At 31.4% G+C, this 14077-nt stretch overlaps 2 protein-coding genes across 3 annotated transcripts; one reads left to right on the top strand and one right to left on the bottom strand.

Moving 5' to 3' along the window:
- Positions 1 to 6508: 6508 nt before the first annotated feature.
- Positions 6509 to 11323, bottom strand: LOC135128140 (syntaxin-6). Its single transcript, XM_064055024.1, has 7 exons — positions 11114 to 11323; positions 10736 to 10905; positions 9462 to 9556; positions 7613 to 7672; positions 7325 to 7557; positions 6998 to 7092; positions 6509 to 6947 (listed from the first exon to the last, which is right to left on the bottom strand). Exons 1-7 carry the CDS (start codon positions 11146 to 11148, stop codon positions 6871 to 6873), a joined length of 765 nt encoding a protein of 254 aa, XP_063911094.1. The 5' UTR covers positions 11149 to 11323; the 3' UTR covers positions 6509 to 6870.
- Positions 11324 to 11697: 374 nt separating this feature from the next.
- On the top strand, positions 11698 to 13446 carry LOC135128139 (small ribosomal subunit protein uS7). 2 transcript variants are annotated; one of them, XM_064055021.1, is made up of 5 exons: positions 11698 to 11806; positions 12121 to 12257; positions 12431 to 12652; positions 12867 to 13082; positions 13317 to 13446. In XM_064055021.1, exons 2-5 carry the CDS (start codon positions 12129 to 12131, stop codon positions 13383 to 13385), a joined length of 636 nt encoding a protein of 211 aa, XP_063911091.1. In that variant the 5' UTR covers positions 11698 to 11806; positions 12121 to 12128; the 3' UTR covers positions 13386 to 13446. The 2 variants fall into 2 exon arrangements, with proteins under 2 accessions (XP_063911091.1, XP_063911093.1); XM_064055023.1 differs by having other exon boundaries at positions 11711 to 11816.
- Positions 13447 to 14077: the final 631 nt, after the last annotated feature.

Below are 14077 nucleotides of genomic sequence, written 5' to 3'. Positions count from 1 at the left end.
AAAAAGAACAGTTAATACAAACGTATTGCTACCGATTCTACTTTGCTGTCAAAACGTGGAGAAGATCTACTTAATTTTTGGCTTAACATTGCAACAGAATATCCAGAAATTTCCAAAATGGCTGCAACAATTTTAATGCCATTTTCCACTACGTATTTGTGCGAAAAATCGTTTTCGACGTATGTTGCAACGAAAACTAAGTACAGAAATCGATTAAATGCAGAAAATGAAGTGCGTTTACAGTTAACAACAGAAACCGATTTCAGAGTCTTATGTGAAAATACACAAGCACACCCAAGCCATTGAATTGGAGGTGATTTATAGTAAAATAAAGAAATCTTTGTTAAATCTCAATGTTTTTCAATTTAAATTATCACTGATTTTTTTCCAAAAATTTACGTAAAAGATGTATTAATATTAATCAATATAAAATTAATAAAATATGTGTGTTCATTACAATATCAACTGTAACTAAATGTAAAAGGAGTTGCGGACATTAAAAAAACCCTTTTTTTTCTATATTAACCTATGGGTTCCCAAAAATAATAACACAACCCAAAGGGTTCCACTACTCAAGAAAGTTTGAAGACCGCTGTACTAGATGAACTAAAAATTACTATTCATAATATGACAGTAATAAATTCTGTCCCATAAGAATAAAACTCAATTAACTCATACTACATTTAATAACTGGATATATAGTTAGAGTATAATAACATTAATACCTACTATTAAATTGCTTTAGAATTTAACATTATCGTTAAATTTAAATGTACCTATGCATCATTAAAATTACGTTATTACAAACCAACATCTATTTAATTGTCAAAACAAAATTAATTACATGAACTCAGATCTTACTATCCTAACAATGTGATTTATAAACATTTAGAAAAATAAAAGGATTCAACAATCAATAATCGTTGTTGCGCGCTGCTACCCAGAGTATAGATAATGAAGTATAATATACATATGTATATGTATATGTATTTCCAAAAAATAATTTAGATCTTAAGTGTATGACCCTCATATCAGTGCAACTACCTACCTGTTTACTGTTATAATTAAACACACTTGGTCGTCTTAGTTTTGGTGCATACGTAAATCACATTAGATCCTGTCTTTAAAGAATTCTATTGTAATGCCGGAATTTTGCTGAATCCTTGTTTTTTTTTCTTAATAACATTTCTCGTACTGACTACCCAGCGGTTTCTATCGTTTTCTTTGGCACCCTGAAAATTTCCGAATGCAACAAATTGATAAATTATAACAACACAAATTCATATCAATAATAAAAATATTTAAAAAATTATTTGATGTAATGACCAGCGATTGGATTCGCGGAATTGATCCATAAACGTCCCAACGTACATAGAGCACCGGTCTTCAAGGTCGAGCGTTTACATTAAAATAATTAAACGTTCGAGATTTTCATGTGACAACTAATTTCTTATAACTGTCAAAAAGTCTTTAAATGTAGATAGAGAGCATTTTACATCGCACCAAGTTACCAGGGCATAATTAAAAATGGTACCAGGATCGGTTCCTTCACAAAATTAATATAAAACGTTCAAATCAGGGTTCAAATCGGAGTTTTGTTTGTTGCTAAACAATTTACAAAGTTCCCTGGAATAATTTTCGATCGATTAACCGTAATTTTAATTTTTCCTGACTCTCCGTCTAACTTAAAAGTTTCACTTTCCAGTAAACAACAATTTTTGATAAATGTTTCAAATTTTCATGAGTAAAGTTCAAATCGTTTTGTATATCAACTTTTACAACTGTTTGTTTACACTATGTATTGCTGCAGTTATCATCATTTATTAAAAATACAAAGTGTTCTAATTGTTAACATATTTAAGTAAAATAAAAGTCACACGTTTTTAACCACGTAAGTACCCCATCACTATGGAAAAGGTATTCGAAAAATTTAAAATAATCAGAAAAAAAATATTGAAAACTTTAATAGGCAAAGCAATAACATCGTTGAAATTAAGTTTTTCAGTAACATAATAAGTAAGAAATTAATATTGTAGTGTCCCTATTCGAAGTTAAATTTTGTTCGAGAAAAGCGTCATGAAATCTCATTTAACAAATATCACATCAATAATATAGTCAACCAACCACACCTCCATGCGTTCACATCAATTATTATTGATGGTCGAATTCAAATTGGGACGTTACCCACAACAAGAAGGGCATATGGCATAAGGGTGTAACAGAACTGTGCGGTTGAAACTCGTCCTCTTTCGTTTTCCTGACACTAGACTGACAATACCTTGAAAACGGTATATTAAATTTTGTTTGTTAAATTTTACCAGAGGGCATCTCCGCAAATTACATTCACACCACCGCCACTCCCAAGTGTAATTACTTTGAAATCACTGTGTTAATAATTTTTCAATCTCATGTGTGAAAAATGGAATCAGAATTTTGCATATTGTGTATGTACCATACCTGTGATTTGTGTTTGCTTTGTTTCACCTTATAGAAAATTGCACTGATTTTATAATATTTATCAGACTGAGTTCATGTTCAGTGACATTGCAGCTTGCCATTTCTAGTTATGTTTTATCGGAATTAAAATTCAAATATAAAATGTGCAGCAATCGTTGAGACAAAAATTTATAATAGTGTTGTGGTGTCGTGATTTTTGAAATTTTTATTTCGCGCTGAGCAATTGTTAATAGTTAATGTTGTTTTATTGACTGTAAATTCACAATTCATGTTAAGACTTCTAACTGTCCATGTTCCTAATATAATTTAAAAACCATGTGGGTAAATGTTCAAATAAACCACGTGTCAGGGAATTCACTTATGCAAACTTCATTCTGTTGTTCATCATGTTATATCTAAAGTTTCTGGATGATTTACTTAAGTTATTACCTTACCCTTACTCCATAACTTCTCAGTCGAAATTTATAATAGTTCATTTATGGTAGTTAAACTAATCTTAAACGCTGATCCGTTCTGAGAAAAAAGACTGCAAATTTTCATCTGTTGAAAATAATATCGTGAACTGGGAAAACGTGCGATTAAATTTGTGCTTCTTTTTGTTTTTGTTTGTATATCACCGTTCGACAAGCTGAATATTGGAGATGTTATTGCAGAAATGCGTCCCAGAACCTCCTTATTTTGATTTCTACTTCATTTGATATTTATCTGTTCTGTTTATTTCACATGTGTTTTGACTTCAATGTAAATAGTTCATAACGAAAACTCGATAAATTTCATTTTTATTTAATCACAAACTTGAATTAATTCAATCACTTGATAGAGTTTGACGTAATTAAATGTTGCTTGTTTCATATTTTATGATTCTAAAATACTCATTCAGTTAGCGTTATAAACTCGAGAATGCTAGAGTTCAAATTTTTATTGAAATAAAAACACAACATTACTGGCGAAACCTAAACATACGGTTATATGCCTTGATTCGTAAAATTTGATAACATTATTGATGGTTAGCTTATTTTAGAAACGATGTTATGCCTAAATTTTTTAGTTAGGGTGAGCTTATTTTAGCAACGATACGCCTAAATTTTGTAGATGGTTTTTCCCTAGTTGTTATTTATTTTGCAGTTTGCACCATAACTTTGGAATCGCTAATGTAGGTAAATTGTCAGATCACATGGCCAGAAGTGGACAGTGTAAAAAGAATTCTGAAATTAATATGCTTCCTTAAATAAAATTAAAAAGGAAAGAAGGTTATTTCAATCGAACTTCTCTCGCCTCCGAAACAATAAATCCCTCGTCTTTGAAAGATGTTGTTCTTACATTTTGTTTCTAGTAATCTCTATACATAAAACTATAGAAATAATACCAGTAACAGTGTAAGAAAAAAAAATTATGTAACAGTTGTAAAATTGTCCACACGAAAACTATTTAAAATAATACTGGCGTATTTAGTTGATAAATTAATTAAAAATAAACTTTAATTTAGAATAGTGGTCGTTGAAAAAATCTATTTTTCCAACAGAAAATCCAAAGAAGACCGTTTTGGGCCACAATCCCTTCAGAAAAATCAGGGCAAGGAAATATTTTCAGAGGAGGTATAAGGATTATACAGAAGATTCAGCCGAAACGAGTGTTCAGTCTCCTCTGAACAAAAAGGTCAATCATCAGGCGATTCAAAGAACACACGCCTCACTTCAAATTCGGAACGTTTAAAAAATCAAGTGTTGCTCAACATATTTTGTGAGAATGACCACAGAATAGTCGCAAACTGTTTAAGATTAGTTATAATCAATTCCATTTCTGTTAAAACACCGTTCTCAATGAACCAAAAGCTGTTACCAGCTGCTAAATTTTAACCAAAGGTGGTATTCCAATAAAAATGACAAAGACAATAAATCTGTAATCTGTTAACCATTGTAAATTTCTACACATTCACGAGAGTCTAGAAATATTTAAAAACAAAAATTATGCAATGAATACAAATCGCGGGTCCATCAAAAACTTAGATGGAGAGAGAGAGTGGGAGGAATATGACAGATGGAATACAGTTTGACCCAAAACTTTTGATTTTGAGGTAAAGGGAGCTTGTAGTGATGCGCGCACGAAGCTTGTCCTATTTCTTTCCCTCAAATTTTCGCTCTCTATTTATTATCTCAGCCTACCTTTATCTGAAAAGTTTTGGATCATACGGTATAAGCATGTATAAGGAATTCACGTTCGGTAGATGTAACTAGATTTGGTAACTTTTTTTTTTAAGCTGTGTAACTGCGGACATAATTGTTCTAGTGTATAATGTATTACTGGAATGTCAGAAAGTAGGTATCAAAAATGTGACATGTAAGTAAGTAAAGGTCAAATATCGAAAATGTGATGGTTTTGTGGTAATCTGGTGAATCTATTTTTGAACCAAGGAGAAAATCGCATCCCTCTAAAAGCCCAAAGAGCAACCCGCATGAAAATTTTTGAATCTTTTCCCGTCACTAGTTTTTTTAGGAGGACAAGCTTTGATGTCATCATCATGGATCCACAATTTCACCATGGATCCGTTCTGGTATATCCATGTCTCATCCAAGAAAATGAAAAGTAAATCTTCACCACAATCACGCAATTGGAGATAGGTACCGCCTTAGAAATTTGATTCTGGCAGCTATAACGTGTTTAAAATGTGAAAAACTTCGCCTTCGGAAACCTAAATTTATACGTGTATTACGTACAATTATTTTCAAAGCCGAGTGTTTTACCTCTTACAAAACAATAACGATTATATAAAACTTAAAAACCAATTGTAGAACGGAACCAACAAAGCATGTAGGTATATAAATCTGCGCAGTCGTCTTTCTGATTCTGATTATAATATTAACGGCACAAGCGCCGCTGTATCTGTATTATTTTAAAATTCAAAAAACACTCGACAACACTAGCGAACTTTACGGAGAATATTTCTGCCACCAGTTTAACTGTTTCCGTTTTACCCAATTTTTTGAAAACCACGAAATATTTCTTGTTTCTTTTCCTTTAAAATGAGCTTTCTCGTGATTACTTTTATGGAAATTGTTTCCATGCTGTATTTAAGGATTTTCTTGAAACGAAGCGTGTTGAAATTAGAAAAACTTCGTTTTTTTTCCACACAATTCAGATTTGACATTTGAATTAGAAAATTAGACAGTTGATGCCAATCTTAAATTTCTAGTGATCTTAAGATTGCAACTTAACCACAGAAAAGTTTCTGTCAGTTACTTCTACCGAACGTGAATGCTTATTATGGTTGTAATTCCACATTAGGTTAATATTGTTTATTTTTATTTTTTATTTTAGGTGTTATAGAAGCAATAAACATTATCTTCTATGCGTGCAATTTTTTTTTTCATTAATGCAAAAAAGAACTATTTAATTTTCAATACTCAATTAATTTATTCACGGATGTAAGGGCAGAAATTCTGTTAAAAAAAATCATCAATATAAAAAATTTGTTTTATTTCATTTTCCAAATATTCCACGCTATTAAGAGGAGTTGGGTAAGCTATTCCTTTAACTGTGCCCCACGAAAAAATCTAAAGGTTTCATATCTGGACGAAAAGTTAAGAGATCCCTTCCCAATCCATATGTTAGGAAAGGTCACATCAAAATAATCCCGCACCCTTCTGTGATAATGCACAGGAGCAACCGTAAATTTTGTTCTATTTCCTAATTAACAATTTCGAATAATAATGGCAAATTATTTGAATACAATTTAAATAAGAATTCCAATTAAAATAAACTGCACCTAAAAAATAGCTACTAATAATAAATTGTTCCCTAGGATCCAACAATGTGAATAAATTTTGAGCATGGTGCATTTACATAGGCAACCAATTTTACCCTGCATAGCTACCAAAATCTGTGCAATGTTTTATCATATGTATAACCAGAGAGCAAAAATATATATTCACTTTTTTTACTCCACAAACGCTGCTGATTTTGCAACGTTAAACAATATGATTCCGTAATTATGTCTACCTTCTTTCGTTATTAGTCGTACCCACAAGATCACATAAAAACTTTAACAAAAAAGTAATTATTTGTAGGTATTTTATTATTTTTGTCACTAGTACAATACAGTTATAATAAATAAACAACTCACAATAACTAAAAAATATACTTCAACTATTCAGATATATGATTACTCCCAAATGCTACAAATACCATAAGGATACTTCTACCATACCACTATACTGAATTTAAAAATCGTACAGTTGTGCTGTACAAAATGGCACGCCGAGTTACTAAACCTACTTAAGAATAGATAACCAAAAAGATTTTTGTGCTTAAAAAAACTGTGTAGACCAAGGAAAAAATATACTTATAAAACTAATCATTTGTACTCAGAATATTTCATTAAATTGGCTTGAAATCTGGCAACCTTTAAAAACGAAATCACAGTATGGAAAATAAAATTATCACAATGAGAAGAATGATGGATAGTACTATAATAGCCGTCCACTGCCTCCGATCTAAAACGAAAATATTTCAGATCAGACTTTATTTTATAACACAATCTTACCATTAGACATATGCAGCACTTTCGCCACTTTTTTAAGCGTTGAATCCAACTTCGAATCGGTGTTTTCGAGTTCCGTCCCAAATTCGTCCAACATACTAAAATCGACAAAACAAATGCTCTTACTACGATTTTCGTTCTAACCGAAAAATTAATTATTCTAACGCACAAACAGAAATGCCTTAGGTGACGCAAAGTTAGTATCACATTCCAAAGCAAATATGTTTTTGTTAGCTAAGTGTCAATTTCCTTTCATCCATTACCGTCGATATGAGTGTTTGCAGTATGTAAAATCTATAGAGAGTACGACTGTATTCAACACGCTCTTACCCCGCTTGTTCATCAAGTTCGATTCCAATATGTCTTGAAACGGTTTTTAAAGACCCTAACGAATCTCCTATGGCTTCCAAATGTTCTTCTTGCTGCCTGGTCATATATTGCTGCTGCGTAAGCGTTTCGTTTAAAAATTGCCGCTGGGGACTGTCTAGATCGTTTTCTAACTTAGAGTATTTTGTAGTGCCATGACTATTGGTAACCCTGACGGGACTATTGTCTAATAAGGGCTAGAATAATATTTATTAATTTGCGATAAAATATCTAGAAAACTGTTAGAATTACCTGTCGTGCCGTACGGTCACGGTCACGATTTCGATTCATGTTGATTTTATCTTTCATACACTGCAATATGAAAATAATATATGTAGGTATACTGTTTTATAGAAGTTTGCAGCAAAATGTCATTTTGTTATTTATAGTATAATGTTTCACTAAATACTTATGGGGTCAGTATATTACTTCAATTTAGCGTACTTATTAATTCGCTGTCAACAAAAATCGGTTTTGCAATTTTAATGAATTCTAAAGATTTTGTTTAGTTATCTGTTAGTTGTCTTCTGATTGATGAATCAAAAAATGACTTACATTGAACACGTAATACTTTTTCTTGTTCAACTTGCTCATAACCAAATATTTTTCCATCTTTACTAATAGTCTTCAAATTCCATGTGTGATCTTTATGGAAAAGTTACTGTCTTTGGATTTTACGTTGTAAAGAGAAAGGTCTAACAGTTACATCCATTATTTTTTTTAGTTGTGTAATAAAAAGTATGTTACGCAAAAACGTTTATAAAATATTTTTGAAAAACCTAAATAAATTTATTATGTGAGTGATAAAAATTGTAAAATATACTACTGTATATTTAGGCGACATAAAACCATTAAGAACAAAGCTTTTTTTTCCAGAATATTAAAATAACAATAAAAATAAAAATGTTATCAATATTATGGATTAAAAAACTGGTCCATGATCTTCATAGCATATCAAAATTTATATAACATATTTCATTTTCTTCAAATTAGTACAGTGATTGTATCGTTATTTCTATCGATGTTCATAATTCTGATTTAATAACCTATTATTAAATGGTTTTAAGTTGTATCTTGTATGATCTCCAGAAGAAAACCGCTTAAAATTATAGAAATATATAGAAAATTGTAGCAAATCTGTTTCCTTTTTTGGGGAATGCGAAAAACCAATTCTTTGTCTCGCTTCATTCATTCAGCCAACGTTGGATCCTGGTTTTGTGGCTACAGGTCGAATCTGCAACATTCATTCATACCATTTTCGACAATTTATGTGCAAATTTTGTCCGTTTTAAAAAAACCATGCAGCGAATGTTAGTACAACCAACTTCAAATTAACTCTGCAGCAAATATTACTTTCTATTAGTGAAATTCAATTGCGAAAACGCAAAACCTCTTATTCAAATATTGAAAGACAGCAACCGATCCTCAAAAGACCACAGTGAAAGACAGAAAAATATATAACCTTCAAGTGACCTCTGCAATCTGAAAAGAAAGCGTTGTATTTGTGATGCCACTACACTTTTTAGGAAATGCAATTGTATAAGCAAGAAATGAATTTTGTACGATAACTTACAATTGCAGAAACCGACGGTTGTTACAGAGAATTAAGAAATGTGACAAGCTGAGATTGTGTGGACATATCTAGATATGACTTAGGTATATGGAAAATTTAGGTTTAATTTTTTTATGGTTCATGCCAACCTTAATGTGTTCTACTAAGCTGAAGGTCGTAAACTTCAAATTTGTAGTATAAAAAAAAATATTATATTACTAATCATAAAGATCTGATGACATAATAATTGAGCATGATAAATCCGTAACTTAATGCAGTTTGCATATAGGTTAATTCTTAATTAGTGAAATACCCAGGTTGTGAAAATAAAGGGAAAACATGGCATTTTTTTCACCTAACCCTTTTCACATAATTAAAATCTCGGTTTTGTAAAACCTACATTTGAAAGTATCAAAATTAAGCTGAGACAAACAATGTGCCCAACTGTGTTAATATACAAAACGAAATTTCAGGACAAGAAGTGAGCTATTATTAATTATTACCTACTACAGTTCGTTGTGTTTCTACTAAAAATGAGTTTTCAATTACCTTTACTTCTTCACGTGTAGTATCGATAAAATTTTTTCGGATCGTAAGTTCCTTGTTGTCGATTTTAAACTTTGAAGGATTTTTTTCTACAATATGTACAGACATGTTAAGGAAACCGTAGATAATAACGTTTTTCCAAAGCCGTAAGTCCATTTGTTTGTGAAAGTCAGTTATGTTGCATGCACCAACACACAATTAATTTCTTACTAAATTTTTGGGAATATAATGTTTTGTTATATTGTTAATAAATTGGATTTACGTCCCTGCAGTTTTTATTTATTATAAAAATAGAAAAAGCAAAACACTTTGGTAAAATATTAATAATAATAATAATAAACGTTTTTTAAATTAGAAAACATCAGCAATCATTGTGCAGTGATAGTTTTGTGAAAATTATAGGAAATAGAACAAAAAATAAGTATAATGTATTTGCATAATAATTTAAATGTTCATTAAAACAGATAGTTTGCTAGTGCTACAACATGCCAAATCCCTTTTAATGTGTATGGGCAATTTCCACACAAACGAATTTTGTAAAATTTAATTAAATAAAAAGTATCTTTCTTTTTGAAATCTTAAATTATACTGGAATTATTTTTATGAGGTGAAATCTAAAGTTTTAGAGTATTTTTTCAGAACTGAAACTGTATCTTCATTGATTACAACACAGCCATGAAATGTGACACTACATTAAAATTGTGGAATTTCTTTCAAAATTACTATCAATTATTTATATGACAATTTTACCATGAAATAATGAGATGCATCTACAAACAATCAAAATTTACTTGTTTGCCTACAATCTGCACTTTATCTGTTATGTTAACCTAGACTAAAAATTTATGTTGATGTTACTCATAATGTAAACACATACTTTGGACAGTTTTATGTAACGAAAAACAATGCATAAGCAAAGGGAAACCTAACAAATTAACGCTAAAAAACTAACTATACTATCTACCAACTAATCAAAAAATTGTTGGACAAATCCATTTACTTTTTTATAGTTTTTGAATCACGAGTGAAAAATCAAGTACTGAAAATCTTTTTAAAAATCTGTGAAGATACATCAACATGCAATTGAGGAATAATCGATAGTGTAATAATTATTTATAACACCACAAGCATGGCCACACTTGGACTAACAATGACCATAAAAGCTACACCACAACTTGCTCAAGCAAATGATTTTAAGCAACACCAACTTTACTAATTTAATCAGATTATAACATCAACAGTGATTTAGGCATTATGAAAGAAAAAAAAAAGGATATCAATTGTATCTTCCAAATCTTCTAGGTCCCATTCTATGCTACGAAGTGAGTTTTTTAACTCTGTATTGGTCCATTCTACTTCATCTTTGGTGATGCAAATAGAATCATCTTGTAATTCAGTCCATCGAAGATACAGTCCTCTTGTTTTATTCAAAGCTTTAAATACCTCACTAAAATTTAATTATCGTATTTATAATTCATTATAATAATTTGTTTACATTGATGAACTCAAAATCAATATAAATAAAAAGATTTACAACATATATGGTTCACAAAAGCTCATGCAAATACAAACACCAAATCCGTGCAAATTATAAAAATAATCACAACCAAATTATAAACCGCAAAGTCTTAAGTTTATTGTTCACAAAATCTTACTCTTTCACTACAAAAAAAGGGTCCTCCAACGTCATGTCAATACGTATAGGAACGCAAGTTGTGCACTTGCAAACTTAGCGACAAGTCGCTCATAAACATGTGGAAAAACGTTTTATCGAAAACACAGAATGATTTAACTTCATATTTCAAGTAAAATTGCACCTCATAATTTCAACAACAATGTCACTTTAACAACCAAAGCTACGTCAATGACATCGATAAACTTACCCAGCACAAAAACCCTAGCAATTGAGCCCTTAGTCAAAATTGTAAATCAAGGAAGGAATACTTTTTCAGAAAACACAAAATTACTGTGTTCATATTACATCATGTTGGCAGGAGTCATCTGTGCTATTTGCTAATCACTAAATACACAAAGATTTAATGAAACAATATATATTTAAAATGCCCGCTTAAAAGAACTTGAAAGGTCTCCGGTAAGCAATAGTAGCATGTAAAAATTACTACATTTCTATACCGATTCAACAAGAAGGTTAAATTTTCATAAACTCATCCACGTAAGTTAAAAAGAGATAGAAGCACACCTGTTTTAACTATTAGAAAAAGAGGACTATAATTTTGACAGTTCATGTAGAGAACGCCATCTTGGCGGCGTACTCTCTTTCCGGTTCACGCATTTGTACAGTGAACACGAACAACAGTTTTTATTAATAATTTAATAAATACTGGCAAGTAAGTAGTGGTATGTACTTAAAATTTTTCTAAAAACGGTCCATATATATCCTTAGTGTATTAAATTTGTAACTGAATGCATCATTTTTGAGGAAATTGAAAATTTTCACCAACACGTGTTTTAGTCAGCAGAATGCCTGCCATATAAATAGTAAAAGTGGATGATAATGTTCTATTTAATGATGAATTGTATATACTTTCTGACACCTCTTGACAGAATTGTTTTTGTTGAACGTTGCAGAACTGATTTTTTTTTCTTAAATATTTAGGTTATGTTTGTTAGGAGGATATGAAAATAATGGCGTGTATTGTAGGGTGAAGAATGGTAGACGACTATGATGAAATCCAAGCGGGGGCAATTCCTGTCCCCCAAATGGCAGAACTTCCTGAAATTAAATTGTTCACACGGTGGAGCTGTGATGACGTACAAGTCTCCGACATGTCTTTACAGGTACTTAATTGTTTGATTTTAACTGTCTACAACCATAAAAATGATGAAATGACTATAATATTCTGACACCTCTTCAGACAAAACCGTGGTGTATAGTTATCTGATGTTTATTAACATAATTATTCTAGTTCATAAATTTGTTCCAGTTGTTTTATGGTTGTTTTAAATTGTAGGATTACATCGCCGTTAAAGAAAAGAATGCTAAGTATTTACCACATTCAGCTGGTCGATATGCTGCAAAGAGATTCCGTAAAGCACAGTGCCCTATCGTAGAAAGATTGACAAATTCTTTAATGATGCACGGCAGAAACAATGGCAAAAAGTTGATGGCAGTCCGTATTGTCAAGCATGCTTTTGAAATTATCCATCTGCTGACTGGTGAAAACCCACTTCAGGTTAGTGCAGTATTGTTTTTTCTTTTCTGGTAACATGATATTGAAATTTTTATTCATGTTGACAGCTCTTAATGATGATTTCATTTTTTTTTTCTGACACCTCTTCAGAAAATAATTTGTTGAATTTTATGAATATTCTGATTGTATTTGATAATTTAGTACAATACAATATGTTTTTGTGTTAATCATCTAACTACATTTTTTTTTTGTGTAGGTGTTGGTTACTGCAATTATCAATTCTGGCCCTCGTGAAGATTCAACTCGTATTGGACGAGCAGGTACTGTGAGAAGACAGGCAGTTGATGTATCTCCACTGCGTAGGGTGAACCAAGCTATTTGGTTGTTGTGTACAGGCGCAAGAGAAGCCTCTTTCCGTAACATCAAGACGATCGCTGAATGTCTAGCCGACGAATTAATAAATGCGGCGAAGGTATGTTGAAAATTCAACCATATTTAAGTTGTCCTTTCTAATGCGACAGAGCAACCACTACTAGTTCTGCCGTTTCGCTAAGGACTATAGAAAAGCACGTTCATCATACGGTCTTGTAGTTAAATAAAGTTCCTAACATGAATTTGCTACACCAATTTATTTAGTTGATTTAATAAGAGTTCATACATCTGGGATCCATTTTTTTTTGTTTAATTGATTTCTCTTTTGTTTTAGGGTTCTTCTAACTCATATGCTATTAAGAAGAAGGATGAATTGGAACGTGTAGCGAAATCTAATCGCTAGTTTTATTAAGATGTTAATGTCCTTGTATAATCTTAGGACAAATAAAGAAAACTTTTCTTAAGTGTATGATCTTTACAGTCCAGTAGACTATAGAAACCCAAGTTGTCGCTTTTAGTCCCCTAAGTCCGCACGATTTAAGTTTAACACAATAATAAAATTAGGGGTGCGTCTAATTTTGTAAGTTTGTAATTTCATGAAAGGGGTAATTTTTTAACAAAATGAATCGTATTCGATGCCCCAGCGAGTGTAATTTGTGCAATATCAGTTTTTTAACGATTTTCTAATATGAGATGTGTGAAACTTTGATTATTCCATAAACACGTGTAATAGTCCAGAAAATTCGGTGTTAAAAGAACAACCGTGCATTTCGAGTACGCAACGATTTTTTTACTACCCGAGCGTAAGTGAAGAAAGTATTGTAATCGAGTCCGTCGACCTTTCATGACCCCTGGATTACGAAGAAATAGGTCTCCCGTTTCCGGATGTCTGCCGTTCCGGATTTTGGAAGTACCGGACCGATTGTTGTCAAATTTTGTATTTATATGTATTAGGAATATCATGCAGATGACAAAACGTTAACTAACATTTGTCTAATTATCCCCACCAATAATGTGATGACGTCGCTTCAAAATTGTACACAGTAAATTTAAATTGTATAAAATAACATAGTCCTACATTGTTGGTCCTACACA

Source organism: Zophobas morio, unplaced genomic scaffold, assembly GCF_036711695.1.
Source record: "Zophobas morio isolate AGI-343-1 ecotype UQ-CSIRO unplaced genomic scaffold, CSIRO_AGI_Zmor_V1 ptg000012l, whole genome shotgun sequence".
Classification (NCBI taxonomy): domain Eukaryota; kingdom Metazoa; phylum Arthropoda; class Insecta; order Coleoptera; family Tenebrionidae; genus Zophobas; species Zophobas morio.
The sequence above is the reverse complement of the archived record's forward strand: the minus strand, read 5'-3'. Positions and strand labels throughout refer to the sequence as shown.

Bases quoted from the DNA above. Each gene is read 5' to 3' on its own strand.
- LOC135128140 (XM_064055024.1), bottom strand. From the start codon at position 11,148: ATGACGTTGGAGGACCCTTTTTTTGTAGTGAAAGA. The intron at 10,906-11,113 runs GTAAGATTTTGT...ATTAAATTTTAG, and splicing joins CCTTTTTTTGTAGTGAAAGA to TGAGGTATTTAAAGCTTTGA. The intron at 7,093-7,324 runs GTAAGAGCGTGT...TGTCGATTTTAG, and splicing joins GAACTTGATGAACAAGCGGG to TATGTTGGACGAATTTGGGA.
- LOC135128139 (XM_064055021.1), top strand. From the start codon at position 12,129: ATGGTAGACGACTATGATGAAATCCAAGCGGGGGCAATTCCTGTCCCC. The intron at 12,653-12,866 runs GTTAGTGCAGTA...TTTTTTGTGTAG, and splicing joins CTGGTGAAAACCCACTTCAG to GTGTTGGTTACTGCAATTAT. The intron at 13,083-13,316 runs GTATGTTGAAAA...CTTTTGTTTTAG, and splicing joins AATTAATAAATGCGGCGAAG to GGTTCTTCTAACTCATATGC.